The 17,619-nt window shown below is 36.3% G+C and overlaps 1 protein-coding gene across 1 annotated transcript in view; it reads left to right on the top strand.

Moving 5' to 3' along the window:
* Nucleotides 3,349-17,619, top strand: part of SHC3 (SHC adaptor protein 3) — a 56,356-nt gene continuing 42,085 nt past the window's right edge. The window contains exon 1 of the mRNA XM_021381393.1: nt 3,349-4,135. Within this exon, the coding sequence (XP_021237068.1) occupies nt 3,596-4,135 (540 nt within the window). The 5' untranslated portion in view covers nt 3,349-3,595. The remainder of the gene's footprint in view (nt 4,136-17,619) is intronic.

Raw genomic sequence — 17,619 nt, 5'->3', positions numbered from 1 at the left:
AAGTCACGTGTTTTGCATTCAGGATAGCTTCTACCAAAACGTGGTGGAACATTCTGGTTCTGCCTACGCTTCCCTTTGTGACAATCACAACATCTTCTGCATCAGCAGTGCCTCCTGCCTTTGCATTTTGGAGCAGTGTAATCCCTTTAAACCTCATCTCAAAGATGGAAAAAAAAAAAAGGAATTTCTCCTTTTCCTTTCTCTGATCTTAACCCCATTATCTTTTTTCCCCCTCCCCTTTATTACCTTTGTGGGTAATAAAACTTTGCTTCTTCTGAAATACAGGCTGTAGAGGTCATTAAGATACAAAAGGAAAATAGCACTTAAGAGCCACCTGAAAGGGAAAAAGGAGGAACACGTGAAACAGTGTCTGCATTTATGTGAAAAACCAATGGAGATAAGTTCAAAGCGAGAAGGAGTAATCAGAGATGCCAAAATTAACGGTAGTCCCTAAGAAATGCTGTACTTTGTCAGAGGGGGATACACCCCCTCGTTATGTGTATACTGCTAGAGCTATGTATTATTTTGCATTTAACAACACTAAACTTCCACCTGCCATTTTACTACTGAGTCAGCAATGGACTCATTGTTCCATGGCCATTTATTACTCACTGTGCCGGTGTCTGGTTCACATTCCAGACAAAAAGAACATTCCTGCAAAAAGAACAACAAAAAGGCTCATTTTTTTTAACTTGGATTCACTCTACTAGCTGACCTAGCATGGCTGCAGATAGATTAGAAGGAAATAGTGCATTGAATGTCTTACTGTCAAAAGTGCATTGATAATGATGATAATGAGCTCAGTGATTGCAGGCTAATGTGGTATTGTATGTGTGCAAACTACAGGCATGTAGTGAGAGGACACCTTCTAATGTTCAGACAATACAGAAGAAGTGACTAAATTCTAATTTTAATTGCATTTTAAGGGCACTACCAGTTCTCCTAATTTTATTATTTTCTGGAGTAAGATTTGGGCATGCTGCCTGCAGGGCAAAATTTTCTACATTCTACAGTCCCAAGAACTACTGTAGACTAAATTATCAGATGTTCATTACTTCTAGTTTTGGGACAGATTTTCAAAGGAAACCAGTTCCCATCAGACCAGATTTCAAGCCCTTGGGGAGTCAGTGTCTACTACTCCTCTGTTCCATGACAGCATTAAATGTCATATTTCCAGGAGAGCTCAGAGTCCCTCAGAGATCTAGATAGCATTTCTGTGACAATGTCAGATTTGCATTCTCTGCTTCTCTCACTGGCCTGATGATCATAACATTTTTAAATATGTACTGTGCTAATAGTGCAAGTAAATATCTGCTATTATTTTATTTTTTCTTTTCATGCAGGTTCTTTTTTTCTTTAGAGACTTATGAATGAAGACCTGTAAAATCTGTGAATCTGCTGGCACTCAGGCAAAGCAGTTAAACATCAAACAAAATGTGCACATTCATGTTCCCACTCGGGATGCAAATGAATCAGCCGAACCAACAGCTTGGGAAAGAACCCAGCCCTGGCTCCCTATTTTCACTCCCCTGCCACCATAACCCAGACACCCCTGGCATTTCTCCTGCAACACCCTTTCCCCTACAGGGGCTTTATAATGTGCTATCACCCACTCTGGCACAAGCTTTATTTTCTCATGCTGCTGTGGAAAAGATGCCACCTGTGCTTGGAATGGGATCTTCCACTATTTAGCAAGCCTTTGCTGAATGAGTCATCAAAGCTGGCTGGTATTGGCTGGGCTGGTGAGCACCCAAGGGATTGCCTGGTAGTGGCTGCAAGGCCTTGCTTCATTCACAGAAATGTGAGGATGATAGCCAGCTCTTCCATGCACACACTCTGCATCTCATTCACATTTTGCAGTTTCACTAGCCACTTCTAATGAAGAGATCCATTTGGGAGTGATAGGGTTTTCTGGGCAGTAGAGACAAATAAAAATAGGTCATGGTATGCATATTTGCTGTTGCTATGCTAGGAGGATGAAGAGAGGAATGAATGCTGTGTGGATGCTGTAGCAGGTTAGCAGTCTGATGGTGAGAAGCTATTCCACTGATCACTAGAAACACTGACACTACCATTATTCATCACTGTGGGGATAAGAGGTGCTGATTTAATTTAATTGCATAAATATACCAATTAAGTACCTGTATTTACACTGTTTTGGTGTATTCAAATACTGCAGCCTTTAGTTAAGGGAGAGGGAAAAAAAACCCTGATTTTTCCTTTAAAATTTTCTGTAGTTATTCAACTGTTTAAAGAAGGAATGCTATGTACTGTATTGTCCTATGTCTGAAAGATATTTTGCAAAAAAGATCAATTTATAGGAAAGAGCCATGTGGCTTGTGATGGGCATTGTATTTCACAATGCCGTATACACTTTGCATTTAAAAAGAAAAAAAGAGAGAAATGAAGTATCTGTTTTCTTTGTGTTTTTCTCCTCCCCAGATCAAATGCTTGTGGCTGATATTTATGCTTAATAAGAACTGGTGTATTCTTTTATTCTTCACTGCAGGATGTCAGCAAGATGATACATGGACTATTCCCCTAACACTTCTCAGTTTTTCAGAATTACAGCAAATAATCTAGGGAATGGAAGATCTATTTCACATTTTTCTTTGGAGTGAATATCAGTGGTGAAAGAAAAAGCATCTCTTATGCTTGTTGTCGGACATCAGAAAAATACTCACTTCACACATAGGTACACTATATAATCCTGCATTAAAACATAAGGTTGCTGTGGGGTAGCAGGGGATAGAGATTGCTTTCTCTGTAAAAAAAAAAAAAAAAAAAAAAATTGTATATAACAATTACTGTGAGAAACAGCACTGACACAAAAGCTTGTAAAATCTGCTAGGCTACTTTTGTGAAGGAAATTTTTAAATTTATTTCTATCATCTGTTTTTTAAATGCTTAAAGGTATTCTGAAAACCTTCAAGATATCTGTGTTTTGCTGGAGGGGGAAGAGGAGAATATATATGTGTATACATTATCCAGGTATTTGCTATCCAATTGTGTCTTCTTTATAGAGTCACAAATATTTGAGGTGAAGGAACATTTAAAGAGAAGAATAAAGTGTGGTGTTTTATAAAGGCTGTTAATTCCTTTTTAAAGGTAATTGCCTTTGGTATGAAAAGGGATGATTGGGGGAGGAATTAAATGTTAGAAGGAAATATCTGAGAAGATAGGATAAGGAAACTTGAGAATTGATTGGTGCTGGTGTGCTGTAAGTGGGTGGATTTTTTTTTTTTTTTTTTTTTTTGCTACAGGAAGTGATTTGCAGTGCTCACTGAGCCTTTTGTTGGAAAGGGTCCTTCTCATTTGTGTGAGTCATGCTTTTGCTGTGAGCGAGTTTGCAGCTCTAAGCAGGACTGGGATCTCTGTCATAGAAAACTGTTACTTCACCTAACCTTAAAGTGGAACCACAAAAAAAATCTTAAAAATACTTTTTTTGTTGTTCTTCCTCACATTCTTTGCTTTTTTACCCCAAAATCTTGTTATCTGTCTGTGTTGCCATGAATCGCCTGCTATGTTAGCACAAGTACGTCCTGCATTAGCATCAGTTTTGCCAGAACATATGCAGGAAATTAGATAGAAGGGCATGCTTCAACGTACCAAGTATAACCGCTTCAGGAATGATTCAGTGACATCAATTGATGATCTTTTTCACAATTTGTCCGTGAACAGCAAGGTCTCAGCAGTTGCTACGGCTTCAGCAGCACCTTCACACCTGGTCACTCCACAGGTTCTCCACAAGGACCAAGAAGATGGACCCACCATCCTATGTACCCTCATCCATAAAGTGTCCCACTTGAAATTCTCTAACACAGGCAGCCTTTTGGGTATCAAAAACCTGTCCTCTCCGGTAAAGGAGCCTGCAGTCTCCAAGTTACAGGGAAGCTCGAGTGCTTCTAGCTCAGCAGCACAAGCTTCTGACAACGCATGTAACCTTGTCTCTGCCACTTCGTGTTCGCAGCAGGATGTGAGCAAGATGAGTATGGGGAAAAAAACACAGTCAGAGGAAATGCACCTGGGAGATGAAGACTGCAATCAAAGGAGCAGCTTTGTTGATAAACCCTCTCGAGGATGGCTGCACTTGAGTGAGAAGATCCTGGGACCTGGTGTGACGTACACTGCGAAGGTTGGTCTGATTTCTTCCATTCTCTTTTTTTATCAATGAAAAATTCTCTGCTGGTTTTGATGGCAGGCTAGACAGGCTGAAAGGATCTCTATTTGTATGCTCCTTTTTTGTGCATAATGCATGGCATGTAAATGCAGAAAGGCAGTGTTGGAAAGCAGTGTTAATTACTTATATCAGAGCAAACCTGCAAATACACTTCTTGTCAGATAACATTCTGCAGCTGGGTAAAAATATTGCTTTTAAGTGAAAAGCTATTTTTCTTACTATTGTGTTTGTTGTTCCCACCTATCTTCCTAATTTAGGTTTTCAGTGTTATCTAGCATACTGTATATATCTTGGATGCATAGGCTTCCGACATGTATGGTGCAATCTCTAGTAGGAAAGAAAGACACCCTGATGTATGAAGAACTGTCTATCTTGTATAATATGTCAGTTTGATAATACCTTTAAAGGCATGTGTGCTTTTAAAGTGGAGGTATAAGGCACAGAGCATAATTCGTATCATGTTCCACAAGTAGAAATACTGTTGTGGGTAGAGCAGGAAAATGCTTGTTTTACATAATGAGAACTCAGCCACTTTAAATGTTATTGAACTTTTCAGTTCACTGATTCTGCATGTCAGGAGCAGCAAATCACAAGTTTCCAGGGTAATATTTTGGTATGCTTTGAAAGTATCTTGAAATGACCTGTTAAATTAGAGCCTTTGAGAAAAGGGTATGTATCTGCAGTGTTTTTTTGCAGTCAGGTAAGATACTGGTTATGCCTTCCAGCACAGTGCGCACTGAGTGTAAAAATAACATTATTGTCTACAATTCTTCGCTCACCCTTTTTTGCTGAGAGGCTTTTGTATCTTAAGTGTTAAACTGTTATGTGGCAGACTGTTAATAAGATTACAGACCTGTTTTAAATCTCCCCTTATTTTGGGTGCAGAAGTTGTGTTTGTGATACAAAACGTGACTTTGTATCAGGTTGCTTTAAAACCGAGTTACAGCCTTGTTACTTAACTCTTAATGTTTCTCAAGTCTCATTATCAAAAGCAGAGTGCATATTTAACTCTTGGGACACTGGGAAGCAGCTTTCGTGCCTTTCTGCAGGTGGTAAGTTTTGCAAGCGATGGTAGATGAAATAAGTTGGCCAATTCAGAGCACTGGTCATCTGAAATAGCACTTTCTGACTATTCTGACATTTACTGGGGCTACAAAAGGAAAAGAGAGTCATTGCTATCCTTCAGGATATAAATTGCTGCTCTCTTACTGTTTGAAAGCATCTTGATAAAAATGTCTCACTAATGCGAGATGTAACTGTGTGAAGACCGTTCTGCACAAGAAATACTCTAATTGGCAGAAGATTGTTTAACGCTCTCCAGTTAGCTCAGGAAACTCAGCTTTTTTATTTACTTTGCTTTGGACATTGTAAGTAGGCAGACAGTCATCATGAGAATTCTCTGCTGCTGTTTGTTTTACCTGAAATCAAACACATTACTCATTTTCTATGTTGAATTTATGTATGCTTTGAGTAGAAAAGAAAATTAAAATTATATATGAGTGAACTTTCATTTAAAGTTAACCAGCAACCTATATCTAATACTGGTACTAGAACAAGAACTTTAATTCATGCAGCTGATTTCAAATATATGAAAGTGTATTTCTACATATTATGAATATTAGAATTTCAAAATAAATTGTTAGCACTTTATACAACTTACACTACTGGTATTTTTTCCTGTCATTAGAATTTACAGAATCTACTTTTTTTAATGAAATATTGTTTCTATTAAAACAGGGAGATATTTTTAATTTTGTGCTCTCTGCCATAATATCAATGGTTAATGAAGAAATGAAAATAAACTCATTCTCATTAAGCCATAATTTGTCTGTTCATTAAGTATCTCAGAGTTTTCCTCAGCAAATGCAGCATTCATATAGATAAGAATAGAAGTGCAGTTCCTGCATCATTAAACACTGTTAGTTCCCAAGCTTTTATGCATTCAGACCATCAAATCAATACATAGATAATGTACACTGAAGGGAAGCATTCCTTGGATGGCTTCCATGGCTATATTGACTATCTGGGGGACTCATACCATGTTAGTTAGTACCATATCCTTTGCAGAACATTCCATATGCCATTAGTTAAGTGAGACAAAAATTAGATTTGTTGTTAACCAGCAAAGCTTTTATCTTTTTTTTTTTTTTTTTTTTTTTTTTTTTTTTTGTGCAAATGTGCATTGGATTACATTTTCATTGAAAATTATCTATGGGACAGGGTAAATGATCAGTGCTGGGAAGCTGGAAGTCATATTGGAATCTCTTGAAGTAAGAGAGGTAAGCATCTATATGCAGTGTATGACAAATGTAACACTTTTATGACACTCTTTTCGTAAGTTTCTGTTTTCCAAGCCTACAGTGGTCAGCAACTTAATAGTTGCTAACCATTTTCTGGTTGTGATCATTCATTTTTTTGCTTAGCCATTTTGTAAATGGGCAGTCTAATGGTAATTCTTAAAAAGGAGTGTAAGGTTATGGTAAACAGGAACAATGTTCTGATTTCCATGATCTGCTGCAATAGAATTATTTTCTGCCATTGAGCTACTGGCTACTTTCTCTATTTTTTTTATTTTTCCCTGTGGATTTTGTATTGAATTTTTATACATTATTTTAATTGGAAAAATTCTTCACAGAAAAAAAAGAAATCATTTGTGTAAATCAGACTTCGGCCTTAGCCAAAACCAGGGACATAATGTGGTGAGGTACTGATACTTTACTTAAGAGTACCATTCAACAGTTTAAGAAATTATTGATTAATGGAAAAAAGAAAATAGTTTGTAATTATGGAAGTCTTTGAAAAACTTATTGTTTTTCCATAGTGAGACTGACAGAGAGTGATTTTAAATGTTCATGTTGTCAAAGAGTCAAATACATATAATAAAAAGTGTAAACTTCTGAAATGTAAGAACAGTTGAATGTTTCAAGGAAATATGTTTCTTTCCAATGATAAATATCTACTGATGATTTTAACTGGGTAATGGCATAGGTGTTCTGGGTTTTAGTTGAGCCAAGTATACATCTCCCTTTAGATAACTCACATTTAGGCTTTGCAGTAATACTGTGCTGATGAGTTTAAAATTCTATCTTTCAGGAGTTCAAAACTAAATAAAGCGAAAACACTGAAACATAATGTCAAAATTATGTATTCAGTATCTCTGAAAGAACCTTAAAAACAAGATAGTGGCATAGAAAAGACTTGGCTAAATCTCACGTTAAAAAAAGGAGTTACGAAGGTAATATCTAACAGAGAAGAAGGGAAAAGGACTTCATCTTAAAGAAGCACCACAAGCCTTGCAAATAGTATTTCAGTGAAAAGAAAATTAGATTATTAAGATAATAATGTAGTAGAGTGTAATGCCTAGGTATTATTCTTTAACATTATTATTTCTATAGTATTTTAATACTTTCATGTCTTGGGAGGGGTTAACAGTGATTTACATCTAATGAAGAAAACAGACATTTTGGTGAAGCTGTTCAAATACATCATGAAATGAAGGCTTCAGTTCTGCATGTGTTCCAGCATGTCACTTCTTAAAGGAATATTCTCATTGAAATAGTTACTCCTATATGCTGAAAGTTTAATATGTGCTTAAGGATGAGCAGAATTACTGAGTGATATGAATTTACTGCATTTTTTTGTACTTCACTGTCATATTCCCTTCAGCATGTGTGCAGGGCTGATATGATTTCAGCAGTCCTCTGCAAGTAGGTACAGAGTTTACAACATCGCTTTGTTCTTTAGTGGTTAACCCAGTCTGTGAAGCACAGCCTTACATGGAGCTAACGTGGTGGAAACTGTGACATACATGGCCTTTCTTCCCATCTTTTTCAATAAGAATTGGATTTGCTGCTGGCCTAAAGCAGGAGTAAAATATAAATACTTCATGGCTTTATGGTGGTAGTCTTTGTTCACCTGTTTGAAAGATACTATGTGTACCATAAGAAAAAAACAGAAGAGGATTTATTGTTTCCTCTTACTCCTTTAAATAGACATAAAGTCAAATTTACTACCAAATTTACAATTTTCATTTTACCTTTTTATTCATTTTTAAGAACATTAACATTACAGCAAGAATTTTTAGTTTCCTTTCTGATTGATGCTAGATTTATCATCCTTTCTTACAGAAAAATTAATGCAGTTTTTTTTGTTTTGTTTCTTTTTTTTATTTTGCATTCTGCTTCTATCAGTCAAGTTGCAGTAGTGTTAGTAGTTTATCACTGATATTTTGACATGGCCTGAGTAAAAACCTAGTCAGTAGGATTTTATGCACATGATTCTAGTAACAAGGAAAACAGACCCGAAGAATCCTATTTGTAATGAGTTTACATGCTTCAGATCTGGATTCTCTGTTTCAGGCTAATTGTGATAATAGCACTGAACAAAGACCCTTTAGTTTAGTACTGTGTGCCCAGTGTAAATATATTCCTCTATAAATATGAAGAAAACACATGAATGAACCAGAATTGTCAGGGAAAAACCACGCCTTTCTTTTCTGTTAGTAGTGAGGCATGTATCTTGGCTACAGGGCACTCCTTTGTCCTCCAGCCACATCACCCATCAAGAAATGTTATATCCATTAGCACACCACCTGTTCTTGTGCTCCAGACTGGCTTTAATCATTGTAGGAAGTTGAAGTGAACACTGTAGGGATGGAATCTGCAAGGCTGGTGATCTCCAGCCCCTGCTCTGCTCTGCCAGGAGTCATCATGCCTTCTGGCCTTCTAGGAGTCCTTGAGGCCTCCCTACTGCGTGTGGAAATTTATCATGCTTTAAATCCAGCCCATGATGCCTCTAACCTTCCCTTTTCTGTTCTGCATGCTGGGCTGTACTTTGGGCACTCTTACTCCAAACACAAGAAATTAAAACCTAAATGCAAGAAGGCTGAAGATTGACAAAGATTCAGCAGAAACACATATTAATTTCTAGACTCCTGTGATGAAAAACTGTAGCATTTATATGAGAAAGGACTCTCCCTCTCTCTATTTTGAATTTTGGGTTTTAACATTGTCAATATACTTCTGGAATCACACCTTCAAATTTCCAATTTTGAAAGCACAGCAGTATTTCAGCAGTTTTTCAGAAACTTACCTCAGGTTTATGCCCAGCTTAGTGGAAATGTACCTGTTAGATCTTCTATCTTCTGGCAGTTCTACTTAATGTCTAAGGTGATGTAAGTTCTTCAAAAAATGGATATATCTACAGTCTCCATATTTGTGATTTTGAACTTATGATTTTCTGGTTTTGAAGCGTAATGTTTTGGCTGCAGAACTTTTGCACGTTTGCATTAGGGGAAATCTGATGCAGAACATAAGCTGCTAGAGGTAATCTGCATGGAGATTTAAAAGGAAAGATGTCTTAGCGGATATTCAAGGTAGCAAGTAAACTGCCTTGAAAGTGTTCACTTGTTTCCAGTACATACCTGAGAAAATGAAGCATTTCACTTGTGATACTGTTGTGCATATTGCAAGTGTTTGCTTTGGCTAGTATCACACAGCAGTAGCTGCATTCATCCTGCATTATATACCTTGAAAATTATGTTTGAAAAGTATAGAATTACACTTTTTGTACATGTAGCTTCTTTTTTCACTAAAACTTGTAACAAATAAAAAAAATAATATTATGCAAAACATGCTTGCGTATAAAATGGTAAGTGCCTCATGTGTGCATTTCTGATTCTAGCATTTCCAAGTTTTTGCAAGCAAAAATGTATGTTTGCAAAATATGAACAAATGAAATGTTGTGCATGTAAAACTACTGATATTTTTTAATGAGGCATCTTGTGAAAGCCCGTTCCATTTGGCTTCTGCATTGTATGAGTATTTTTGAGCTAGATGTTGTCAATCTTCCTTCATATCCTACAAGTAAGAAATAAGAAAAAGGTCTTTTTTTTTTTTTTTGAAGATGTGTTGTTTTCAGTGCTGTTTGAGCTGGAGATTAGAAAACTGACAGATGGAAAATTTGCTTCCCAGTGGTATCCTTCTCTTTGCTAGCAAGAAATCAGACTTTAGGATTGACTTAAGAAATTGTTTTTCAAGATAAGATAAAATATATTCTCATTTCCCTAGCTGAATCCTTAGCCTTTTTTTAATGGAGTTGTGAATCATTATCCTGTGATTTGACTGTGAGAGGCTGGCAGAATGTTTTCACAGGGGTCAAATGTAAAACAACTGTTAATATCTTATGATAATTGTAGATGTATCAAAATTGGAATGGATTCTCTTTTTTGTACAGAGATTTAGGAGATAGCCTTTTTTTTTTTTTTAATTATTGGTAAGATGTCCTGTTGTGTGACAATTTCTAGGTCTACTCATATCTACAACTCTGATACAAGAATAGTAGGAAAAGAATTAGTAGAAAAAGCTTATGTTCCTCAAATCAAGAGAAAATATATTTTAGCAACAGATGAAAACAATACTTGTAAGCATGGAGAAAATATTGTACATTGTTGCACACAACTTAACTTCAGATATCCCCTTCCCCCAGCAAGTGATAATTTTTAATCACATAAAATCTTAGTCATGCATTGAGAGTTGTGTTAACAGATGTGGAATCTATTGCTTAGTACTGTTCTACCTTCTGAACTTCTGCCCTGATAACAGTGGCACAGAAGTACCATTTCTTTGCAAAATGGCGCTCTCTCTCTGTGACTCACTCTCAAAAAGAATTGGAGACATTAAAGAAGTGTTCATATTTTCTTCAAGGCCTCTCTGTTTATGTGAATCTCCAGCTAATAAAGAGGGACTTTACAGATTTTTTGGTCTCTAGGGGAGAAAGGATAACAAATTTCCATCTTTTTCAGTGTTGGCATATCCTGGTATCTTCTTACACATAAACTTGCAAGTCCGTTTATTAGTAGATATATATATAGCTCATATGCCAAATATTAGTAGATGTATGCAGCTGCCCACAAAACATTAAAATGGTGACATTTATCTATAAACTGTTTTTCGGAAAGGAGAAAAAAAATAGCGTGTTTTTTTCCTCTTAATGATTCTTGATAAATATTCTTAAGAACAATGGTTCTGCATATTTCTGCATACTTAGTCAATATATAAGACTTCAAGATCTGTGTGTGTATATATATACACTCATATAAATCAAAAGGATTTTTTTTATATATTAAGGTGGATCGATTCTTTATATAACATTTAAGCAAAAACATGAAAAACAGAAAAAAAAACACTTACCTTCTTTTGTTTAGATTTCTACTAGCAGTGGATGAGACTTAAGAATTTATTTAGATGTAGCTTCACAGTCTTTCTGTATTGATTAGTCAATGTGAAGCATATTGTTCTATTCTTGATCACAGAATCCTGCTGGAAGTTGGTCTCCCCTTACTTGACTGAAAGCCTTTATGAAAATCTTCAAGAAACTCTCTGTAGAAGGATTTACATGATTAAAGCTAGGTGTTTAGCAAATATACAGTGATTTACAGTCATGCAATGAAAATTTTAAAGGTGACCTTTCTTTTTATTGTTTTGTACTCTGGATGCCAAACAAACACTGTTATTGTTTGGTGCAGTGAAGAAAAATATATCAAGGCACAGATATATAGAGAAAGTGTTATTTCCCTGTGGTCTCTTAGTGTTTTACAACTATGATAATTAGAAGAACGTTTCTCTGTTTTTCATGGCAGCATATGTTTATGACACATTTTTAGTGTTAGATTCTGACAAAGTCATTTAGGGCCTTTCCCTCATTCAGAATGACGCTGCCAGTGTTTCGTTCCTACGACACTGCTGAGCACCCCAGGAAGCAGGCACACCATTATGCAGATACTTAGGAAGCACAGGGCAGTGATGCAGATCACTTCCCTCAACACATGCTGGTGGAGGACAGGCACCAGGTACCCTCAGAGGCAGCCCTGAAAATGAACCTTGCCCTAGGGGAAGGGAAGAAAAGGAAAGAAGGCGGTGGGAGGGCTTTACAGAATCACATGGACAAGGGACTTCAGCCCTCACTAGCTCCACACGTGCCTCAGTACGTCTCTGTGGTCATCCTAAGGCTCAGTGCAGTCATTAAGTTTTGGAGATCACTGCAGGAGAGGATTATTTTGGGAGTATAGAAAATGCCTATTTGATTAGAAATCTCTGAAACATGCACGTTTCTTTGTGTAGCTATGAGTGTATCTTCTTACACAAAAGATTGATGAGAAGAACTGACTATAAGACAATTTTATGTTACCTTATGACATGCATGTACAGTACTACACTAGTGCTAGGTAAGATTTTGATATTGTGTTAATAGATAGCGAAGTAGAGCATTTATAGGCAAATATTTACATCCCAAACTTGCAGAGAAATTGAAAATCTCTACCAGCTGACTTGAAGGCTCTGTGACTGCTGATCACACAAATTTATTTTTTCTCTGAATATCCAGTCTACCTTCTGCCCGTGGCATTTTCTAATATTGTAACTCACCCTATATTAGAAATATCACAGAGCTAATCTTCTATTCCACCCTTCTGCTTAAAATATCTAGATACGCTTACATACCTCTGAATGGCTGTGTGCATGCTGAGCCCTTCTTCTCAGTACTCTGCTCTCTGTTCAGAGGATGGTGTCTCATGTTTGCCAAAAGCAGTTCCTTTTCCCAGCAGGCACCTTGCTTTATCAGCAACACCTGCAGAAAAGGGGTTTCTGCAGACATCCATGTTGCGGGAGCTGGGGCTCGGCAGTGGCAGGACAGCACACACCTACTCTTCACTTACAAAAAGGAGGTTTGCCTGAGGTTTGGCAAATGCTGTCTTGGCAGACACTAAAGTTTTAAAAAAAAATAAAATGCTTATTGCATATTGAGAGTGCAGATCTTCAGAAAATGCTAGCTTTTTCCTGATGCAGAGGAAAACTTCCCTATTGTGCTGTGTTTTCTTCTGGTTTGGTATCAGAGTAGGCCTGATGCTCCAGTGCAATAGCTGACCTCAGGGTCCAGATCCTGCAGGGACCAAGGCTCCAGACCAGCTGCCAAGCTCTTAGCATCATGTGGGACCATAAAGGGATGAAGTCCCTCTATATATACTCTTTCAATATGAATGCAGTAACACTATATTTAAAAGTTTTCAAGCATATATTTAGCCTTAGGAGCTTCCCACGGTGTTCAGTACTCGTAACTGGTTGTGATATCAGCTCATATCCTAACCCTTGTCTGCAGTAGTGCTGGAACAAGTACAGCACAGCTTCAGCCAGTCTATGTAGATATATCTTCACAGCAACCCTCCTTCTAAAGTGATCCTTTTGTTGAATGTGAATTCAAAATAAGGGCTACCTCCACAGTTAACCTAACTAAAGAAGCCATTTACCTGGTTTAAATGGCTCTTTCAGTTAAATGGGAAGAGGATTTATGCTTTTTAAGCTGCAATATAAGCGCGTCATATATTATTATGTTAGAAAAAATATTTTATCCAAATATACGTAAGGACTGCAAATACCTTAGCTGTGGCTAAAAACTAAGTATATTGGCAAATAATTGTAGTTAAAGATAACTATGCTTAAGGGAAGATCCTGGAGAACTTTGCTGGGCTTGAGAATAACAAGCAGTTCATCCTCACTGTTGCTTAGCACACTCTTCTTTCTTTTCATTTTGCTTTCCAAGCAGGTAAAGGTAGTTTGAGGTTCATAAGCATTATAGGTAAAAAAAAAAACCCACCTCAGAAAATCCAGTTTTCTTTGCATTGGCTATTTGTTCTGATCAGGAAAGAACCACTCTTTCAAAAGAAGATTCATATAGCAATCTGGACATAGAGCTGTGCCTCCAGATCCTCCGTGCCTCCCACACATTTCCAGTTCTCTGGCCTGACATGGGGGTGTGAACAGTACGTCACGTTCAAAGGGTACAAAACTATTGATGTGAATTCTTTTTCTCGTCCTTATTTAGTCAGCCTGAATAAGGGTTAGAGATTTGTCTCCAGAAATGTTGAGCAATTAATTTTTCTCCTGCAGATGTGGTAGGATATGTTCTCCTGCCATGTGCCTTTTCGTTACAGGTAACAGAACAGGTAACTATGTATTTCAAATTCTAGGTAGAACTCTATCCATTTTGCCTTAAAAAAAAATTGCAAGGACTGCTTTACTCTCATATTTCTTCAGACAGAGGACCTCAGACAATGACTTCTGCTGCCTGTTTGTGGATGAATAAAATGTAGTATTCAGAAGATAGGCAACAGCGAATAAGGGGGTTATTTTATGGATTTTAGCAAGGATCTTATGTATTGTCAGACGTCCTTACATATTTCAGAAAACTGTATTTTTTCTCACTTCTCTTTTCGTAGTATTTCACTGTTTTAATGATGTTACAGTGTTTCTAAGATTCCACTGTCTTCACAGAATTACTAGATTTATTCCTACAAGGTACTATGTAGTTTGTTGGTATACATACAACTAAAGTACAACATCCTTATGAAGTGGAGGAACAAATGTATATTTTGATAAACTATCCTCTCTTTTCATGCATCAATTTGAGGTGCCTATCTTACTCGAATCAGTAAGGTATTCAAGGCAATAAATGTTAAGTTAAAACAAAATTTTAAAAGATTATGAAATATTTTTGCATGTTTCAGTATTTCTTCTTTTACTTAGTATTTTTTATTAATGGAAACACCTTTTGATTGCAATTCCTTTTTTTCTTTTCCTTTTCAGTGGTTTAGTAAGTGGGCATTATAAATTCAGTTCAACTGGGGAAATGGTATAAAGTGATGTCACAAGGATTCAAGTTGATTCTTCCTTGTTAATTTGACAAAAATTGCTTTGAAAGATAATAGTGCTTAACTCTGAACACTATCTGGGACTTGGATTGCTTTTGTTTTTGTTTGGTTTTCTTCTTTTCTTGCATCACTATGAGTATTTACAGTACAGATATAAGACTGAGTTCTCAGTTATGTGTGGACAAGTTTATAACCTTGAAATCAAGTGCTGGTCTGTCACTATTTTTGTATTATACTCTGCTTGTTAGTGTGCATCTAGACTAAAGTTTTGATGGGGCTTAGGAAAGAAGGCAAGCTTACAAGTAATTTGTAAATCCCACAGAACATTTTGGATCTCGTAGTGTCCTTTTACCAAGCCCATTAGGCTGTTAATGACAACATCTGAAATTATGGTGATCGTTTGTTTTGATGCAGAAATAAATACATGCTGCAAAGAATCACAATAGTCTGAATTTGACAGAAATGTTCTTCTTTTGAAATAGGGAGTCATCAGCTGGGCTTAATTATCAATAGTCAACTATTAACTGGTAATTTATTATTATTTTTTTTGTTGTTAGCACTTCGCCTAACAAGAATAAAGTAAGAAAAAAAAATGAAAAGAATCATGAGAATGTCAGGATATTACTCTAAATACACACGAGGAACAGATGTGGCAAGTAAAAAAAAAAAGTTCTCTTTTGCATACTTCACAAGTAAATGCATAGTCTGAGCCTGAGGGTGATGAACTGTCCAACTTATTACAGAGATTTTTGAACCTCATGCAGTAGAAGACATGAATCCAGGAGCATGTGACACTATGCTTTCAGATTTACATCAGTGTCCTGCAAGGCATTGGTTAAAATGCAAAGTGCTCCTTATGATTCTAAAACCTCTGAATAGGAGGGCATTCATTAACCTGAAAGTTGTCACTTTAGGGTGCAGTAACATTCAGTGAAGGTATACAAGCTGGAATATTCTCATTCAAATATGAGAAACTAGTCAGAAGACAGAACATTATCTGAGAGAGCTTGGCACTCCCAAATTTTCCTACTTCAAGGTGAGCTGCATTTGGTGTTTTTGTTTATTTAGCACGAGAGGGAGGATGCTAGTGGGATGGTATCATGATGCACAGTAGCCAGTTGGTTAGAATGTGCATTAAGTGTTGGGTGAAGAGGAGCTTTTTTAGAAGTAGACTGTTTTATAACAATATTTTAAATGTTTCATGGAATGCCTAAAGCAAAAGATAGCATTTCTTTTTAATAAAGATATATACTTGCTGAAATAAAGGAATAATTTATTTACTCGCTATCTTGGTTGTATGTCTCCTTTCTGTGGATCCTTGTCAGGATGTTCTTCAAATTGATATTTTTAGAAAACAGTGTTGGTCTTTGGGAATAATTGAAGCATAGGAGTAGGTGAGTTATATGTCCCTGTAGTTGGCCTTTGGGCCTTTTGAATGTCAGTTTTTATAGTAATTTCGTTACTTGAAAACATGCCATGGTGATTAAGTATTAACATCTTTTATCCAAGAAAATCAATTGCCATCTTTGCCTTGATCAGTTAGGAAAATTGCAAGCCTTACTATGCTGTGTTCAGCTATCTCCACGCTATACATAAAGCAAGTACAAGATAATTTTTCCATCTGACTTTCCTTCAGTCTGGTTTTGTCTCTACTTTTGTTTATGCAGATCAGGTAGTATAACTCAAAGGAGTCTAACTGCACGCCTTCTAAGTATGTTTATGGATATTTGTCTAATTACTTGTGTGTTTATTTCACTACATGTGTGAATATATGTTTGTGTATTTATTTGCACGCCTGCATGTACTTGTGAAACTACCTTTCAGAGTTTACTTCTAAAGTCTTAGACTTAGTCCTCAAAATTGTGCAATTACTGAGCTTTAAAAAACTTGTGGCAAATATAGACAAATGAAGAATCAAGTACAATCCAACAGTCTTTTGATATTGAGAGGCCTAAATGGATGTGTTGAAAAAAATAATGAAAACCAAGTATTTCAGAAAGGAACAGTCACTGGAATGCCTTTGAATAGTTTTACCAATTTACAATATATTTAATTACAAAAATATGCTGTATGAAATAAATATTTTGGAAAATTTATCTTTAAAAGCACCATAGAACTAAACCAAAATGATTGAAAGAGTATAGGAAAGCATCTTTCACTGCCGTACATTGGCAAAACTTAACCGAGTTCAGCTGATTATCTCAATTGATGTTGAATGAACTTCATCTCCAAGAAAACCTAATCACCCTCTAAGATACTTAAAAATAGAATTAATAGCTTAACTTCTCCATCAGAACATTACAACATTTTTTCTGGATGCTTTAAGTGCTCATGGAGAAATGTACTTTAAAAAAGAAGCTACTTGCAACAAGATACAGGAGGTTACCTTATCTTTCACTGTTTCAGGATCGGTAATAATCTAACAAGCCTGAGAGCATGATCCTTAGTTTGAAAGCTCTGTGTGCCAGGATCTCTATCAAGAAGATATTTTCCATTAGGATTTTACAAATCCTTGAAAACCTAAGATAAAATCGCAGAAGAATTCTTAAAAAAAAAAAAAATAAAAAAAAATCCTGAAATAAGCCTTCTCAGAAACTGCAGGCAATTATAATCATTTGGAGCAATAATCATTTGAGCAATTTAATTAATATGAGGTGCATGATATTCTAGTTTGTTTTATTCAGTGTTGTAACAACTTTATAACATTTGATAAATAATAATGGATATTCGAAAACAA

The sequence above is a fragment of the Numida meleagris genome, chromosome Z (assembly GCF_002078875.1).
Source record: "Numida meleagris isolate 19003 breed g44 Domestic line chromosome Z, NumMel1.0, whole genome shotgun sequence".
Lineage (NCBI taxonomy): Eukaryota > Metazoa > Chordata > Aves > Galliformes > Numididae > Numida > Numida meleagris.
Note: the sequence above shows the minus strand (reverse complement) of the source record. Positions and strands in the feature narration are given on the sequence as shown.